The sequence below is a fragment of the Mytilus trossulus genome, chromosome 14 (genome assembly GCF_036588685.1).
Source record: "Mytilus trossulus isolate FHL-02 chromosome 14, PNRI_Mtr1.1.1.hap1, whole genome shotgun sequence".
NCBI lineage: Eukaryota > Metazoa > Mollusca > Bivalvia > Mytilida > Mytilidae > Mytilus > Mytilus trossulus.
In genome coordinates this window covers 49,177,429-49,196,390 of record NC_086386.1, presented here as the reverse complement: position 1 = coordinate 49,196,390, position 18,962 = coordinate 49,177,429, and the positions used below count along the sequence as shown (strand labels likewise).

At 31.8% G+C, this 18,962-nt stretch overlaps 1 protein-coding gene across 5 annotated transcripts in view; it reads right to left on the bottom strand.

Moving 5' to 3' along the window:
• Positions 1-923: 923 nt before the first annotated feature.
• The window catches only part of LOC134697361 (cytoplasmic dynein 2 heavy chain 1-like), a 70,683-nt gene continuing 52,644 nt past the window's right edge, over positions 924-18,962 (bottom strand). For 3 of the 5 annotated variants that reach the window (XM_063559589.1, XM_063559590.1, XM_063559591.1), the window contains 18 exons: positions 18,616-18,779; positions 18,122-18,241; positions 17,207-17,341; positions 16,343-16,486; positions 15,794-15,949; positions 13,576-13,686; positions 12,794-12,998; positions 11,537-11,700; positions 9,170-9,295; positions 6,400-6,510; positions 5,383-5,538; positions 5,036-5,114; positions 4,419-4,612; positions 3,883-4,104; positions 3,110-3,325; positions 2,408-2,607; positions 1,885-2,083; positions 924-1,317 (listed from right to left, as the gene is read on the bottom strand). In XM_063559589.1, coding sequence (XP_063415659.1) covers positions 1,159-1,317; positions 1,885-2,083; positions 2,408-2,607; positions 3,110-3,325; positions 3,883-4,104; positions 4,419-4,612; positions 5,036-5,114; positions 5,383-5,538; positions 6,400-6,510; positions 9,170-9,295; positions 11,537-11,700; positions 12,794-12,998; positions 13,576-13,686; positions 15,794-15,949; positions 16,343-16,486; positions 17,207-17,341; positions 18,122-18,241; positions 18,616-18,779 — 2,861 coding nt within the window. In that variant the 3' untranslated portion in view covers positions 924-1,158. The remainder of the gene's footprint in view (positions 1,318-1,884; positions 2,084-2,407; positions 2,608-3,109; positions 3,326-3,882; positions 4,105-4,418; positions 4,613-5,035; positions 5,115-5,382; positions 5,539-6,399; positions 6,511-9,169; positions 9,296-11,536; positions 11,701-12,793; positions 12,999-13,575; positions 13,687-15,793; positions 15,950-16,342; positions 16,487-17,206; positions 17,342-18,121; positions 18,242-18,615; positions 18,780-18,962) is intronic. The other 2 variants (XM_063559594.1, XM_063559593.1) reach the window with 1 other exon arrangement.

Here is an 18,962-nt window from a genome sequence, read left to right as displayed (position 1 = left end):
ACACTTTCATACTACCTTTGTACTCTTCTCTCTCTGGGTACACAATTCCTTCAACTTTTTCTGAATATTTTCTGGTGCTTGTCTGTATTACTTAGATGCAAATCATTCTATATTTTTAATTAACTCTTTTTTCAACTATTATTTACAACAAGCATAATTTTCACATGCATATAGTGTTCTAAGTCAATTTTAACCAGCATGTGTACTCTGTGCCAGCAAAGATTTAAACGTTTTCCTTGAATGTGCATTTTACTTGGTCAGAAGTTTGGCCATTTTTGAAAGATTTCATCATTATCAATAATCAGCTGCACCATGACCACTTGAAACACCCCTTTGTGCATTTTACAATAAGATATATTGATAAATAATTGCTTAAAGCCAAGACTTAAAGGAAGAAAGAAAGGCTATGTCCTGTAGGTAGAACTGATTAAGTCTCCTTCTTGTGCAATAATTTAAAATAAGGGGATTGTTGTATCATGATACATCTGTGAATTACTTTAGGATATTATCTTTGCTATAGGGTCCAGGTTTTTGGAGAATAACAAAAAACAAAAGCAATTAAGTGCAGAATTTAATCTATCAGATCTAACAATACTTATTAACTTTAATAAAATAAATAAATAATTAATACATTTCATAACATTAAATCACAGACTATTCAATGGACGGAGTTTTGTCATATAACAATGATCTTCATAAATTATCATAAAATATAGTTTCATCTTATTCATATATCATTTTATATATACTATTTTATAATTGCCAAGATGTATTAACATTCTTAAAAAATCTTTATATTAGTTATTTTAGTACATATCGCAACAACAATTCATAAATAAATTTTTACTTATTTTATAAATACCTTAGTCCAATTTCGTTTTATTTTATATATATTTAATAACATTACAACATACAAAATCTTATCTTTCGTTATTGAAATGATTTCCATAGTTGATATAAACCAATTTAATATATTTTTGACTCATTTTTTAAATTAAGCAATCTAGGAAAAATAAAAGTAAAAGTGATTGGTGAATTACAATTCTAACAGCAAACAAATAATAAATAAATGAATACATAACAGCACAATATCACTCTAACTAAACAGGATATGCAACATAATTGTATATTGTATGTCTCAAAATAAAAACAGTTGAGTTACTGAGTTTTAAGGAAGAGAGCAGCACCACACTGCAGCCAGACATTTTTATTTCCACCACATGGTACTTCCATTTTCGCCACGATACGATCACGCTCGTTACTGGTGTAGATAGGTATAGAGATGGTGTCATCCAAACTGTATGCATCTGGGGAATCCTGAAAAAAAACCACCTCAAAATTAAGAAAGATCTATAAAAACATCCATACTTCTTTATATTTTCATATGCTTTCTTGGCTATTAATTGTTTGTGATTAATTATACCTACAAAAGCAAATCAAGAAAAGCAAGCTTCAGGGCCAGTATGCATAAAACTATTTAAGTTAAGAAATCCAATTGTAGTACTAATTTATTGTTGGATATGTAGAAAAATTTGTCCGTTCAGAACAAATCCTAACTTAAGTAGCATTATACATACAAGCCCTGACCCACAAAATTTACAGAGGGATATTTTAATTTTTCTAGTTTCAATAATAGAATTAGATTTTGGTTCATCCAGCTCTTTGATCTATTTGTAGTCCTACTTCACTTTTGCTATATTTAAAGAATTATTTCCATTTATTGCTATGGTGGTGCTTTATTTAATCATTTTACCAATTTTTTTCTTTCAAAATTTCAAAGTTTATACTGTAATCAGTGATCATTTTGACTTCTTTAAGCAAAGATTAGATTTCAAGTCATTTTAATCAAGAATAGTTCAAATTATCAGGAAGAGTGATAATTACCTTAGGTATCCACCCAATAACACAAGGTGGTATTCCTGATACACTGGGGGAATCTCTCTGATTCTCTGACAGTCTGGAACCATCAAAGCTACAGCCTTCCATCAGAAGTCCTCCAATTCTAACCTGGATTTTAGCTCCCTGAATAGACCCCTTCCAGCTGGCACCAAACTTCAGGCTGTCCATAGATACACCTAACTCTCTATGAAAACAAATAGAACAAATTACTCAACAGCAAGTATCCTTAAATTCAATGAACGTCATAAAGATATTAGCCATCAACAATGGTATATAAGAAAGAAACAAAGTTTGAATACTTAAAAGAAAACATTACTAACACAAGAACAAGCATGACTAATTCTGGACATCTGTTTGCTAACTAAGGCACCTGTTCATTCAAGAAAACAACACTTTTTTTTTTTTATAATGCTGATTGAAGTATATTTAACTTTTTTGACTGGAACATAAATGCATCTAAGATATTACTGACTGTACATAAACTATCTCTGAATGAGATTGGACCTACCTTGCAGTTTGTTGTCTCAGTGCATTTATAAATGTATCAGGATGGAACAATTCTGATAGATCCAAGGTATCTCTTAGTATGGTATTATGTGTAGCCTTGTCTACCCAGGTCTGTATGGCTATAGCCCTGGATACTAGTCCACGTAGGTACTGTATAGGGTCTTCTGGTCCATCCCAATTACTCAACCATGCTAGAGGAGTCTGAAATAAAAGAACTCAGTATCAAAGACATGAGCAAGAAAGATATCCCAAATGTTCTTCCTCAATATGGTTCAAATATACTTTAAATTTATTAATAAGCAATGTCTTGTATTATGGCATAGTATTCTATTTTTTGTTTGTTTGTTTGTTTGTTTGTTTGTTTGTTTGTTTGTTTGTTGTTTTTCTTTCTGTTGAGCTTGTAGGTAGAGGATTTGGATCAAATACTGTATAGATAAAAAAACAAAATTAGAGATGCAATAATGAGAGTATTCGTTTATATCTAACTATTGAAAGTATTCGTTTATATCTAACTATTGAAAGTATTCGCTTTATATCTTACTATTGAAAGTATTCGCTTTATATCTAACTATTGAAAAAAAATATTCTAACTACAGTAATCTAATGCATAATCAAGATAAAAGACTGGGCTTTTAAAAAGCAGCCTGCAAGTGGAAAAACTGAATAATCATAATAGATGTAATCCATATTTAAAAGTACCTACCTCTTGATGAAGTAGAGCAGCAGCTAGCTTCTGTGCCTCTGAAGTCAATAACATGGTTCCCCTGATGATCTTACTGAGTGATGCTAAGGACTGGTGAATACTCTGTACCAGTTTTATAGCATTATAATATTCTAATTTTATGAATGATACAACAGGCAGTTCCTGTCCTGTCTTGTCTGATGGTGGCGAAACTCTGGCTTGGATTATGTTGGCTCCCTTAAAGTACAAAATTTATATAATTTGAAATATAATGTGTAGTGTAATTTCATCTAAATCTCTCATTTTATTTAATCAATTCTTGCAAAGATCAAAATGCAGTGTAAAACTTTCTGGCATCATATATTCTCTTTTAAAAATAAATAAGACAAATCAACAATAACAATACTCTTTGACAGACAAGAATTTTTGTACATAGGACACCATGTCCATTTTTTACGTTCACATTTCCATGTTCAGTGAATATTGTTGTTTTTTTTCACATGTGTGAACTTGTATATTTTCAATTCTAATGTGGAAACTTTCATTATGGGGAAAAAATCTTACATTTAAACCTCTTTCTTATTTTTTTTGGACAATTAATTGTAAAAATATTCAAGAGCAGCATGCTTTATGACATTTAGTTTTGTGGGATTGTTTCATTAATGATAAGATTCTTTGAATATGGCTTGTAAGAATTACTCATATAAAGAGTAAGATAAAATGGTCAAAATAGGTTCTACAACAAGTCTCCCAGTTAGGAGGTTTAAAATCATGACCCGTTGTAATATTCTTACAGAATTAAGTTTCTTCCACAGATTCAGTACAGGTCCTAGTTCATTAGCCCAGACTTCCTTATCAAACTTGCTGGCTTTAACATCTGCTCTCTGTAGAACTTTCAGTTGTGATATAACTTGTGAACTGACAATACGCTGGGCAGATCTTTCTATATTCTCTGGTAAACCAAAGTAAGATGGCTTATCAAACTCTGGTAGTTCTTCTATAGCATCAATATAATCCTGAAAATATACAAAATAAAATACACATATTATTCTTTTATTGTCAAAGCATCAACAGAATGTGAACTTATCTGGTAATTTGAGCAACTGTCATTAAAACATTACATTAACAATACTATTACCTCCTTTCAATGAAATTGTTCTAAGATTTTTATCAAAAACTATTTATTTTTAATATGCCATACTGCTTCTTAAATCATAATATGCCAGGATAAGATTCATGCTAGCAAGTGTGTCAACATGTTGAAAATACCCCTGCATGGTACGCTTTTATTTTCATTAACAATTAAAATATTATGCAAATAAAAACATACCCTATAGTTAGTAGATGATGGAAGTTTGAGTGCTCCAAGACGTTTGTTTCTGGATTGGCTGGATAACACACTGCCATCAAAGAATTGTTTAAGGTAAGACACCATCACTCGTAAATCAAATGGATTATCTACCCTTCCTCCATAGATGGCAAACTCATACAAACCATGGACAAACTGCCATTGTACCTCAGAACCTAGAAATATCAAAATAATCAATACATTAGAAATCATGTAAAAACTAAAACAGCGGAAAATAAATATAATGAAAGAGTATAATCATGTCTTTTTAAAAAAGATGTGGTATGATTGCCAATGAGACAACTGTCCACAAGAGGGATTTTTTTTTATATTTTCCGCTTCAAAACAGCTAATGTACACTAAAATGTTTAAGTTATATTTCGTTTTTGCTATTCTATCTATACCAGAAACCAACCAGTTTCAATTAGCATCTAAATGAATTTTTACCATCAAAATATTATAAGGGAGACTTTTTCAGTTCAAAGATTTAAAAAAATCTTACTTCTCATATTTAAATTGTTCTTATTCTTATATAAATTCAAAGCTTTCTTCAAAATTCCCAAATACCCTCTGCACATATGTTAACAATTATTACTCACCAGATTTACATAGTCTATCAATTATATCTGCACCAGCTCTTAAATCAGATAATGAAAACTCATAAAACTTGGTCCAGCCCTGAAATAGATACAGAGATATTTGAGCTGCATAACTCCAAAATATCCTAAATCTATATCTTAACATATTAAAATTCTATTCTTTCAGTGTTTACTTGAAAATAATAAAAACCAAAGTTTTTTTTTCAAATGATGTTAGAATTCAGGTATATTAATAAACATGTTTTAGTGGACCCTTTTTGAAAATATGAGAGACAGATCAAGATATGAAGATTGAACCTAATGTTAAACCCTTTTGAACTATACACCATTTATACTATACACTATACCTGTGGAATGTACATTCTTCTTTCTTGTACAACAGCGTGGAACCAAGCTAATGCAAACAATGCCTGAGATCTGACAACATTTCCTGTCTTACTGATATACTCTGGACTCCACGATTCATACGTCCTCATCAGATTTCTCTTCAGTCCTGGTGGGGCCTATATATGTAAAGAATTGTGAAATTAAATTAATAATCAATCATGTAAAAAAAGAAATACTTTTTCAAGCTTTGCAATGTGTGTTTTCCTATATCTAAAAAACAAAGTAAAACAAAAATAACTGTTTTCCCTGTTTTCCTTTATCTAAAAAGCAAAATAAAACAAAAATAACTGTTTTCCCTGTTTTCCTTTATCTAAAAGGCAAAGTAAAACAAAAATAACTGTTTTCCTTTATCTAAAAAGCAAAGTAAAACAAAAATAACTGTTTTCCCTGTTTTCCTTTATCTAAAAAGCAAAATAAAACAAAAATAACTAACTCCAACTCCAAATAAAATTCACAACAGAAAGTCTCTTATCAAATGGCAAATTCAAAAGCTCAACCTCATCAAACCAATTGAAAACATCTGTCATATTCCTGACTTAGTACTTCCTTTTGTAGAAATTGTCAGATGGCTTTATAGCTATCCAATTCTCTCTCTCTTATATGACAGTCACATAGAATTCTACTTTCTTGGAACCCCAGGAATTCATTCATGTGTATAATAAAGAAGATGTGGTATGATTGCCAATGAGACAACTGTCCACATGAGACCAAAATGACACAGACATTAACAACTATAGGTCACTGTACCGCCTTCATACCGTAGTATGCTAAAATATATTATGAAAAGAAGTGATCAAATATTTTATTTCAAGAGTTTTCTAGTGTGTTTTCTTCATTTTAAGCATGCTCCCTCTTTTTCATAAACATTTATCTTGGTAAGAAAAGATTAGCCTCTTAGATCAGAATATGGACAAATATGCATTCATTAAATGTGTAAAACCCTTTAATTACATCAATAATATCTCTAACATACATACCTCATAAGTAACTTTTAAGCTGCTCTGTAGGAGAATAGTAGGAAACTTAGGGTGTACTTCAGCTGTCATCCACAGTCTAAAGTCCTCATGTTGTTTCAATGTGTTAATTTCCTTAATAAATAAGTTTGATATATAACATATGATATATATTCCTACAAAAATGTTTAATATTTTATAATGAACACAAAGATATTTCTAGCCTTGTGTAAATATAATATTATAACGCAAATTATGAAATCTAAATTGAAAAACTTTTATATATCAACTACAAGGCTTCCAAAACGGTCATATATTCCGGACAATTGTATAATGTCCGGTAAAAGTCCGGCTGGGAAAAGCATGAAACGGTCTTTTGCTTTTTAGATATCAAGGCTTTTTCGGTCATTTTTACATAATTCACGATCTTTTTGACCCAATATTTTGCCTTTCACAGCCACACATTTCCGGTCATAAAAGTGACATGATGACTAATTACTATCAAAACAACCCCTACTTCAATACTTTCTACTTTTAATCAAGACTAATTAGTTTGTTGGACAGCTGAAATCAGTGAACCCTGAAATCTACCTGTTCAGGTGACAGGTAAACTATTTTCAGTACCGGACATCGTATAAATTGATCGGTCTATTAACAATTATTTTTTAACATTTCAGCAGTTTGTATCTTATTGATTTAGTCCAAAAGATTAAAATTATAAGAAATACATTTATAAACATGATTTGATGAAAAATTAAAAAAGGTTTTAAATTAAAAATCGTCAGAACTACGTAGTATGAACTAGAACACAAGTGCGCATGTGCACAGGTGGGAAGTTTAATTATGCATCCTACATTTCTTCATAAATGCTAAAATTATCATTGAAACCTGTATCTAAAGTTCATTTGAAGTATTTTGTTGAAGAAAAAATGTGGAAAGAGCTTCTTCACTCAGTCGTGCTTTGTAAATGTACACGGATTTTACATACCCTTATATGGTCCATGTTTTACCATTTTCATGTCAACATCCGGTTTAAAAACGAAAGTAAAGTTTTTGACAACATCATTTTGCCCAAATAAAGAGACTAAGGCAGATATGAGCACGCTGATGTGCACACTTTAAATTATGCACTGTCAATTTAACAGTTAACGTCAGAACATCAAATTCATATCAAAGTAAAGTTTAATAAACGTTTTTTTAATTCAATGTCAGTCATTGGGATGGCCATCTGATTACTATAATTCATTTAAATTGCCTTTTGGGACTTAGTCTTAGGGATTAAAATCGGGATCAGATATAAAATGTCCGGCTGGCATAAATATTATTTGGAAGCCCTGATCAACTGATGCCAATCTTACAAAGTCTAAAGATTATCTCTGAAGGGTTAGTCCAATAATCAGCATACCAAATATTTTTCAACTAACATATGGGATTCCCCTGCACTAACCTAATTGTAAATTTGTTAAAATATTGTTTGTGCGTGCTTATCAAGTTGGCTTTCCATCTCATCTTGTTTGAGTAAGTATATACATATTTAGTTTGATTAACAAAGAAGAGGCTGTCACAACGACAGCAAACCGGATTTATTAGCATTTATTTGTGTCCTGGCAATATCACAAGAACCATTACTGATGAACGGTGAAAGTGAAAATTGTCAATATCAAATTAGACCTCTATTTTGTCATCAGTATCAACATATTAAAATTTGAAAAGCTTAGATTGAATGGTTCGTGAGTAAATGCAACAACGTGAATGGAAACACCATTTTATGATCTTTCAAGAACCATAACTCCTGAACGGTAAAAGTCAAAATCGTCATTATTGAACTTGACCTCTATTTTGTCATCAGTAACAACATATTAAAATTTGAAAAGCTTTGATTGAATGGTTCATGAGAAAATGCACGGACACGACTGGAAACACCATTTTTCAATCTTTCAAGAACCATAACTCCTGAACGGCAAAAGTCAAAATCGTCATTATTGAACTTGACCTCCATTTAGTCATCAGTAACAACAAATTAAAATTTGGGAAGCTTTGGTAGAACAGTTCATGCGTAAATGCACGGACAGGACTGGAAACACCATTTTACGATCTTTCAAGAACCATAACTATTGAACAGTAAAAGTCAAAATCATCATTATTGAACTTGACCTCTATTTTGTCATCAGTAACTACATATTAGAATTTGAAAAGCTTTGGTTGAATGGTTCATGAGAAAATGCACGGACACGACTGGAAACACCATTTTTCAATCTTTCAAGAACCACAACTCCTGAACGGTAAGAGTCAAAATCGTCATTATTGAACTTGACCTCCATTTTGTCACCAGTAACAACATTTTAAAATTTAGGAAGCTTTGGTAGAACTGTTCATGAGTTAAAGCACGGACACGGCTGGAAACGCAATTTTTCAATCTTTCAAGAACCATAACTCCTGAACGGTAAACTTCAAAATCGCCATTATTGAACTTGACCTTCATTTAGTTGTAAGCAACAACATATTAAAATTTTAAAAGCTTTGGTTGAATGGTTCATGAGTTAATGCACTGACAACATTTGATTGCTGGCTGCCCGTCCACCCGCCCGACTGCCCGCCTGCCGAGCATCCCCAAATCAATAACCGACATTTTTGTCACAAAAATCCGGTTAAAAACAGTCAAGAATAGGAAAATGTAATAAATAATCTGGTCTTCTCATTTTAATATTTACACAGAAAAAAATGTGTGAAAAAGATTTCCTTTGAAACAAATCTAAATTGATGTTTATTTTTTTTTCTTCAAAGTAAATCTTACCTTTTCTAGTTGTGGAAGCCAGGCTGTAACTAAATGGAGATTTTTCAAACAAAGCCATTCTCCATTTTGTGAACATTCTCTTAATAACTGCATAGCAATATCTGCTTGACCTTGACCCATAGCAACCTGAAATGAAATTATATTATTTTATTTATTAAGTGTCTTTCTACTAAATCCATTCAATAGAAGTAATGAAAGTTAAGATATGGCAACCAGGATTACATTTACAATGATAAAGACACTTTACTTCATGTGTTTCCTAAAATAATTTCTTTGTAAAATCATTTATTAATGGTGTTTAATGCCACTTTCAGTCCACTTAGCCACATCATGGTACTTATTTATTATTGTTGGAGAGAACTACAAACCCCGCCAGTAAAACTTGATGTCTTAGTCAATTAACCTAGGATAAGAAGGACCATGTATAAGTCAAAACATGCATTGTATCCTGCTTTAATTTCACAATCAATAAATATAGGTATTACAATAATAAGATTTTTGTTGGGTTCTGCATACTGTGAATTCATTTATTTTTGTGGGTATCAATTTTTTCGTGGATCGTGGAAAACAAGAATTTTCTAGGAAACAGTAAATTCAGAAATTGATGCAAGGTTTTTATTATGTGAATTATACGACTGAGTGAGTAATGCAATAGTAAGAACTTGCATTCTTATGTCTGATACATGTATCTGTATGCAGATTTTTCTGACATCGCAATAATTAATCCTGCATTTTTGTCCACTATAAAAAAAAATTGTAAGGGTTCCGCGGAACCCAGTGTCTCGCCTACTTTTGCTGTAAATCACAGGCTCAACAAAAATTAGAAAAAAAATCAATAAAAATATTCCTCTTGATACTATCTTTTGATTGTAAGAAGCTTCTGTCCAAGTTTGGTAAAAATCTAGGATAGTTAATGAATCTAATAAATGTTTTGAAATCTTTAACTGCAGACTGTATGAAGTATTAACTGGAAGAAAATCTAAGTCCTTTAAAAGTAAAATACAGAAAAAATGGAGTTATCTTTTTACAAAATTTACTTCTGGATACTATCTTATGATCATAAATAAGCTTCTGTCCAAGTTTGGTACAAACCAAGGATAGTTTAAGAAAGTTATTAAAATTCTAAAAACTTTAACCACAGAGTGAATGTAATGTTTCCCCACAGAAAAACTAAGTCCATTTAAAAGTAAATAAAGAAAAAATGGATTTTTTTTTATACAAAATTTACTTCTGGATGCTATCTTATGATCATAAACAAGCTTCTGTCCAAGTTTTGTACAAACCAAGGATAGTTTAAGAAAGTTATTAAAATTCTAAAAACTTTAACCACAGAGTGAATGTAATGTTTCCCCGCAGAAAAAAACTAAGTCCATTTATAAGTAAAATACGGAAAAAATGGAATTTTATTTCTACAAAATTTACTTTGGATACTATCTTATGATCATAAACAAGCTTCTGTCCAAGTTTGGTACAAACCAAGGATAGTTTAAGAAAGTTATAAAAATTCTAAAAACTTTAACCACAGAGTGAATGAAATGTTTCCCAGCAGAAAAAACTAAGTCCATTTATAAGTAAAATACGGAAAAAATGGATTTTAATTTTTACAAAATTTACTTCTGGATACTATCTTATGATCATAAACAAGCTTCTGTCCAAGTTTGGTAGAAATCCAGTATAGTTTAGGAAAGTTATTAAAATTTCAAAAACTTTAACCACAGAGTGAATATTTGTGGACGCCGCCACCGCCGACGACGGAAAGTAGGATCGCTTAGTCTCGCTTTTTCGACTAAAGTCGAAGGCTCGACAAAAATCACAATAATTTTAGAATTTACAGTATTGGATTTCGTGGTTTTATCTGGCCTTTCTCTGCATAGCTTTAGATCATATATATATATATGTAATTTGTCAAACATTTGAATTCTTGGTTCACCTGTACTAATGAAACCCATGAATATTGGTATCCAACAAACAATAATTTAATTTTGGATGTAACACGTCTTCTGATGGGCTGACGTTATTTTGTTACGAGCCCATAGAAATAATTTAGTCATGTGACCATGACGTCATCAACGTTTTTTCATGGTTATCTACGGTTTAAAATGGAATTTAGAATTAAATTATAAGAAATGACTGTAATATTTTTTCTGTCTATTCGAAATAACATAAAAAATATGTTGCACACTGTTAAATAACCTGCTACGCGCGTTATTCAGTGTGCACCAAATTTTTTACGTTATTTCTTCATAGAGAGGAAACATAATACATTCATTCCTTAAATAATAAATCCACAGTAGATATTAATGGTCTGGAGTGACAATTATTAATATTAAGAATAATCTGAAATCAGCACCAGGATAAACATCCTACCTGATGGTATTTATCACTGCCTATGGTCGAGGTTGCTAAGTCCTGTAATTCTTGTGAAGGATCAGCACCAGGGGAGATCACTATCAGTATAGGCTCACTCGGAATTGTTTCACTTTCAAACAACTTCTTAAGATTCACAGATGGTGGCGATAGTTCCTGCATACCTAAGATAATAACGATTATAATTAATTAAAAAGACTTATTCTAGAGAGGAAATAAGAGGCTCTCAAGAGCCTGAATCGCTCACCTGAATTTTTTTGGTTTAATCTCTCATCAATGATTATTTTGGCTTTTCAATTTATTCAAATGTTCTTTGAATCGTCCTATTTTCTTCAAAAGCAATAAAATATCATTTTCTCCTATGTTCTATTTTAGCCATAGGAGCTATGTTTCTTGACATACAAGGAAATGAAATATAAAATTTATACTAGATACTCTGAAACTCATTTAGCCTAAGTTTGGCTGAAATTGATACAGCAGTTTCAAAGGAGAAGATTTTTTAAAGTAAGTCAACATGATGATCAAATTGTGAAAAAAGTCTTTGAAGGGCAATAACTTCTTAAGAGGTCAATTGACAATTTTGGTCATATTAACTTATTTGTAGATCTTACTTTGCTGATCAATTTTGCTGTTTACAGTTTATCTTTATCTATAATAATATTCAAGATAATGACCAAAAACTGCAAAATTTCCTTGAAATTACCAATTAAGTGGCAGCAACCCAACAATGGTTTGTTTGATTCATCTGAAAATTTCAGGGCTTATAGATCTTGACCTAATGAACATTTTTACCCCTTGTCAGATTTGCTCTAAATGCTTTGGTTTTTGAGATATAAGCCAAAAACTGCATTTGACCCCTATGTTCTATTTTAAGTAACGGCGGCCATGTTTTTTGACGGATCAAAAATCGAAGCACACACTTTGTGCAGGATACTCTAAGGAACAATCATATTAAGTTTCATCCAAATCCATTCAGTAGTTTCAGAGGAGAAGATGTTTGAAAAATTGTTAACGACGACAGACGACGTCGACGACGACGACGGACGCCAAGTGATAAGAAAAGCTCACATGGCCTTTTAGGCCAGGTGAGCTAAAAAGGGTTTTTATCTAATACACACAAAAGTGCTTTTTAAAACAATTACATGACAAAAATACAAATTTATATATTTTATAAGATTTTTTGTTTGTCTTATTTCATATCTATAAAAAAGGAAATATTGTCTAAATAAAGTTCATACAAAAGAAAGTTTCTTTTACCTAAGGCCTTGCAGGCAAAGTGACCCATGGCTGTTTGAAGTCTGTCTGGTCTGAAGGCTTGAACAACCAGTAATTGCTGGAACAAAGATGTCTTCTTTTCTATTGCCGATGGGAATTCATTTTCACATTCACTGCTGCGAGAGAAGTTAGACCACATGGAGGAATCGTCCAAATTGAATATGGAATACAACTGGGAGAAGTTTGACTGAAAAGAAAAATCATTAATATATTTCTTAGCAAGACAACAAATAGTGTTCATTGTAAAATATGGATATTTAATTATGAATTTAAATATAATCTTTTAATATCATTTAAAATATTGATTACTGTAAATTCAGAAATTATTGCCAGGTTAATATCATTGCAAAAAATGTGATAGAGTTGTAAATGCAATAATGCAAACTCGCATCTTGAAATATTTTATATGAATCAATAAGGATTTTTCTCAAAATCGTAAAAATTAAAATTGCTGTAAAGTCTAAAATGACAAAATCGCAATAATAAATGCATGCAATAATTTCTGAATTTACAGTATTTACAATACATTTATATAAACTTGTAGGTTTGTATCAGTATTTCACCACATGCTGATTTGTTTTTTATTGCCATATGCATTTTATTTTTCCACTGTCAGTCAGTACCAGATAAATAAATTTTTCATCTCTAGTCTGTCTTTGCCACAAATTTAAAAACATTAATGAATGAAGCGCTATAACCACTGTTATGAAATTAAGCAGTCTTTAAACAGTGATGTCCTATCATCTGGTTTTTATGGTAATTACCCTGAAGTTAGCCACTGCTTGACCTCTCTCCTGGTCAACCCAGGATGGTGCACCTTTCTGTCCATCAGACTTAACATCAGCCACTAACATTCCAGTAAAGTGTTCCCACTCCTGTGATGAAATAGAATGACATGGTTATCATAGGAAATAGTTTAAAATTTTTGAAAATAGTGAACAAAAAAATATTTGACCTGAGGAAAATTTTTCCAAAACTTAAAATGAAGAATACACTTATCGTTTCATTACCCTGCTATATATGTGAGAGCAATATTTTCATATATACTGAGTGCCAATGAAAACGCAACACTTGGTTTTTCAAAAATAAAATTTATATTAGAAATGATAATTTTTCTAAATAAATTGTTCTTGAAAATTAACAATTCTAACAATAGATCGATATTTAACAAAAATGTCTCATTGTCATCTTTAAGGCGCTATAGGTAAACGAAACATCCAATGTCGAATCATCAACTCACAGTCCTAACAACCATGTTACAACCCCTTTGTGCAGCGCAATCTCGACAGCGCCGTGGAACTAATCATCCTGGACGTTTAATGTGATCTCGAGGAATGTTGTTCCACTTGTCCCGCATATCAAACTCAAGAAGACTTTACGATATTGGTGGTTGTTTTCATCGTCTAAACCATGTTCAATCTGATGCAAAATTTTCACGTTTGGACCAAAATCGGGCGAAACACATGACTTTTGGCCAAGATGGGTGCCAAATGTCTATGTAACCACCACTGACGTTTTTTGGTACACAATGAATGATTTTTGGTCTACAGAATTCGATATTTACGCCTAACGGCCGTTTAGATCTCACTTAGGAAAGACTTTGGTGCTCTTTAACAATTTCTGCGCAAATGGTGCTTTACTGAAATTGCTCCAAAGGATGAACGGTGACCACCATTGAACTCTCGTGATCTTTGTACACCCATCACAGTCAATATTGAATATGTTTTAGACCAAATGTATCGGTCTGGCTGAGCGATTCTTGCTTTTTGTACCCCCAGGATGTCGCTTATCAATAAATGATCCATTTTGGTTGAATTTATCGATGCTTTGGGTTATTGTAGAGGCTACAACTTCAGTCTTCTTGTAATTGTATGCAGTGAAAGGCTTCATTGGATCATGCCCAAAACTGCTTGTCGCTGGTTGTCAGAAAGTCCTGGCATTTACTCACATGTTTATTGCAGTTTCCTTACAATAAGGGCGGGAAAATTCATGACATTAGCCAAGCTTTAAATGAACAAATCGTGAAAGTCGTGCGTAGGTTGAAAAGCGGTGAACTCGGTTTATGTCCGTTCAAAATAAACCTTACTTTGCATTTGTTCCGAAAATCACTCAACCGTAAAGTTGCCGTCAATTAGATTAAAAGTCATTTTAAACCAACTATACAAAGTTCTAATATGAATAAAATAAAAATTATAAGATTTTTTTGAAAAACAAAGGTGTTGCGTTTTCATTGGCACTCAGTATATAATTAATATTCATCTACTAAATAAACAAATAGAAACCCTAATTACAATTTCTGCCTTCATATAAAATACATCACTTCTTTTGAAGTAGAAGATTTAAAAAACAACAACAGTAGAGGCCAACTATGCTTCTTTACAATTGATCAATTATAATGTTTAAATAATAACCAACAAGAATGTGTCCATAGTACACAGATGCCCCACTCGCACTATCAATTTCTATGTTCCGTAGACCGTGAAATTGGGGTCAAAACTTTAATTTTGAATTAAAATTAGAAAGATCATATCATAGGAAACATGTGTACTAAGTTTCAAGTTGATTGGACTTTAACTTCATCAAAAACTACCTTGACCAAAAACTTTAACCTGAACTTCACACTATCATTTTCTATGTTCAGTGGACCATAAAATTGGGGTCAAAACTATAATTTGGCATTGAAATTAGAAAGATCATATTATGGGGAACATGTGTACTAAGTTTCAAGTTGATTGTACTTAAACTTCTTTAATAACTACCTTGACCAAAACTTTTAACCTGAAGCGAACGGACACACGGACAGACGAACAGAGGCACAGACCAGAAAACATAATGCTCCTCTACTATCGTAGGTGGGCATAAAAAGAACCACATTTATATGGATCTTAATAAGTATCTAAACATATACATGTCAACTTAAGCACTTAGTCATGAATCTTACAACAAAACATACATTTGGTATTAACATTTATTTTTGCTTACATTTTCCTGAAACAGCTCTGGTCTTGTTCCATGAACCATGTGCATGGCAAACATAAGTCTGTCAGCTTTAAACAATGATCTACATACATATTCATACACCAACATCTTAAGTCTCTGTGACAAGGCTTTAATCCTGTGATCTGTGCCAGCTCCGTCCTACAGAAAAAAAAATATTATAAAAGATAATAACAACAAAATGCGGGAAGTGTTGTAATGTCACATATCCCCCTTTGAGATTCAGGGTATAGAAAAACATGAAGTATGTGTCAAACAGATACAAATATGGCTCACATGTTACAACTTAATAATGTCAAGCTTCTAAATTAGAAATCATTCTGTTGCTACAGTATCTGAGAATTAAATTATATCTTTGAAAAGGAGTAGTTTTGACTAATTGTTTTCTACTGCTAACAAATTATCAAGTTTGACAATAAATTAAACTTCATCAAATCTTAGTTCATATTTACACTGTTTTAAACCTTATCTTTTTTTTTAAAGCAGATGTCATAAATTTTCTTCTTTTTGAAAATGACAAAACTATTTCTTCACCTGTTTAGCTGTAAGAGCTCTGTTGAAAAGTCTGAGGAATGCAGCAAGACTAAATCTGTACATGTTGTTGATCTTAGCCAAATCACTGATGACAAAATATAGTTTACTTCCACTCTCTGCCAAGGGAAGGTAAGTGTTACGTTCCTGAAATAATTTTATTTATATTAACATATTTTTTTCAAGTTATATACAAATGCTAAACAGAACAATGAAAATAAGGAAAGACATTTATTCAAATGCTGTTGTGCTTTCCTATGACCTTTGTCCTTGAACTAGTTCTAATAAATAATATGTTTTTTCCCTGTTTTCTTTTGAAAGCTCCAATTATTACTAAGTACTATAATATTGCATTCATAGCATCCATTTAACAATATTATTGAAATTGTTTATTTTTATTATTAAACAAGAATGTGTCCCTAGTGCACGGATGCCCCATCCGCACTATCATTTTCTATGCTCAGTTGACTGTGAAAATGGGTTAAAAACTCTAATTTGGCATTAAAATTAGAAAGATCATATCATGGGGAACATGTGTACAAAGTTTCAAGTTGATTTGACTTCAACTTCATCAAAAACTACATCGACCGAAAACTTTAACTTGAAGTTGGACAGACGGACGGACTAACAGACAGACCAACGAACGGACAAACAGACCAGAAAACATAATGCCCATAAATGGGCTATAAAATTTCTATTCAGTATTTTCAAAGAAAATTTGGTTTTGTGGTATAGAATTTTTTTCCTTTGACTCTTTCTACTTTAAGCAAGAACATACTTATGGTCTAAATTGTATAAAAAAAACAGTTGCTGTAGAATTCTAATAAACCAAGGTTTTATTAGTTTTATTAGTTTAATTGGCATTACCTGATCAAGAGATGCTTGCAGCCTGACAGATTCAGATAGAGATTCAGCAATAGTTATACTACTGGCTTTGGTCTTATTCAAGGAATCCAATAGTTCTTTATTTTCTAAAATGTTTCCTTTTGCACTTGCTAATTCCTGAAATAAAATAAAGTTTTAAAACTTTAATTAAAAATTCTATGCCAACAATACATAAATATTCTACTTCAAAGTTCTTTCAATCATGTGAAACTTCATTCTTTTGTGAAAATAAAATATTGGATAGACATTTAAAACTGTAATTTAAAATTTTCCATTATTTCTAAAGACAATTCAAGAATATGACAGTTGTTTGATGTGTTGAGCTTTTTATTTGGGCAATAGACCACTTTCGAGTTCATCCGTCACCGGCAAAAACTCGTCAATTATGCACGCCTTTATGACGTCATTTACTAGATATAGGGCTTGTCTGTTTTCTTGCACTATTTACGTTCATCAAGCGTCTTAGTGATCATCTTTGTGCAGGATAAGCTAGAAATAATGGTTGCTCTGTAGGTACTTACTGACAATTCCCTAATGACAGCAGTGTTGATTGTCAATTTTGAGAATTCAATTTGCCGAATAATTCGTACAATATAGAATTATAGTTTTCCAACCACTCGCTCAACATTGGAAGGGAAGTGACGACGCCCCTAAACGCACAAATGACGGTGATAAAGGCGCGTATAATTGACAAATTTTTCCGGTGACGGATGAACTTGAAAGTGGTCTATTGGTAAGGCACTATCTGTTTTGTATTTCTCTTGGAGTTTGGTACTTTTGTTATTTTACTTTTGGCTATGCATGAACAATAGGTAGTCTCATACAAAAAAGATCATTACTTATCCACTAACTTTTTCTAGCTATGATTTTCCTTTATAAGTTCCATTTAACACTAACCTCTAATAAAGATTCCTCCATCTTGGCCAGTTGTATTTTGAGATCTTCCTCTGTCCTAAGTAGGTCGGTCTTCCTTACTTCTAACTCTGGCTTCTCATGCTGAATAGTATTGGCCAATAGCTACAATGAGTTAAGTGTGAAACATGACAAGAGAGAAAATTCTGTGTTTTTAAGCTTATGTATCTATAAGTTTATTATCATACTGTATGTAAAAAGATCTGTTGGCACACATTATTTATGTATTAATTTCAGATTAAATATCTGAGACTAGATTTCCAATTCCTACTTTTGTACGAACAATATAGAATGTAAAAATTGCAGAAACCAATTTATCAGTGAAACCTGTCTAAAGTAGACAATTTTGTAGGCAACTCGTTGGATTTTTTTTTTCAGCTGATTTAGGCAAAATAAAAGGTGAAATAGTCATTACATGTGTTGGTGCAGGAGTTTAGTTTAAAAAGGTTTTCTGTGTGATAATATTTCAATTTATATACCTGTCCAGTAAGACCAGCCCTGGTTGTTGTAAAGTTAACCTCAGTGATGACTGAGGCAGCATCTGGAGGGATCTCAGGCTGAGGATTTCTGGTGGTTAGGAACAGTCTGAACTCCTCATTGTAATCTATGGTCTTCTCTCCTATCTGTACAACAAACCTGGGACCTGAAACATAGGAAGTTCATACATAATCTTTACAAAAAATTGAAAATAAAACTAAACAAGTCAGATTCTAAAGTAAATAAAAAAAAAAAATCAAGATGTCATCATCAAGCACCAAGAGCAGCAAATTATGATCACATATAACAAACTATGTTATTATTTTGCTTTATTAAAGAGATTTACCAT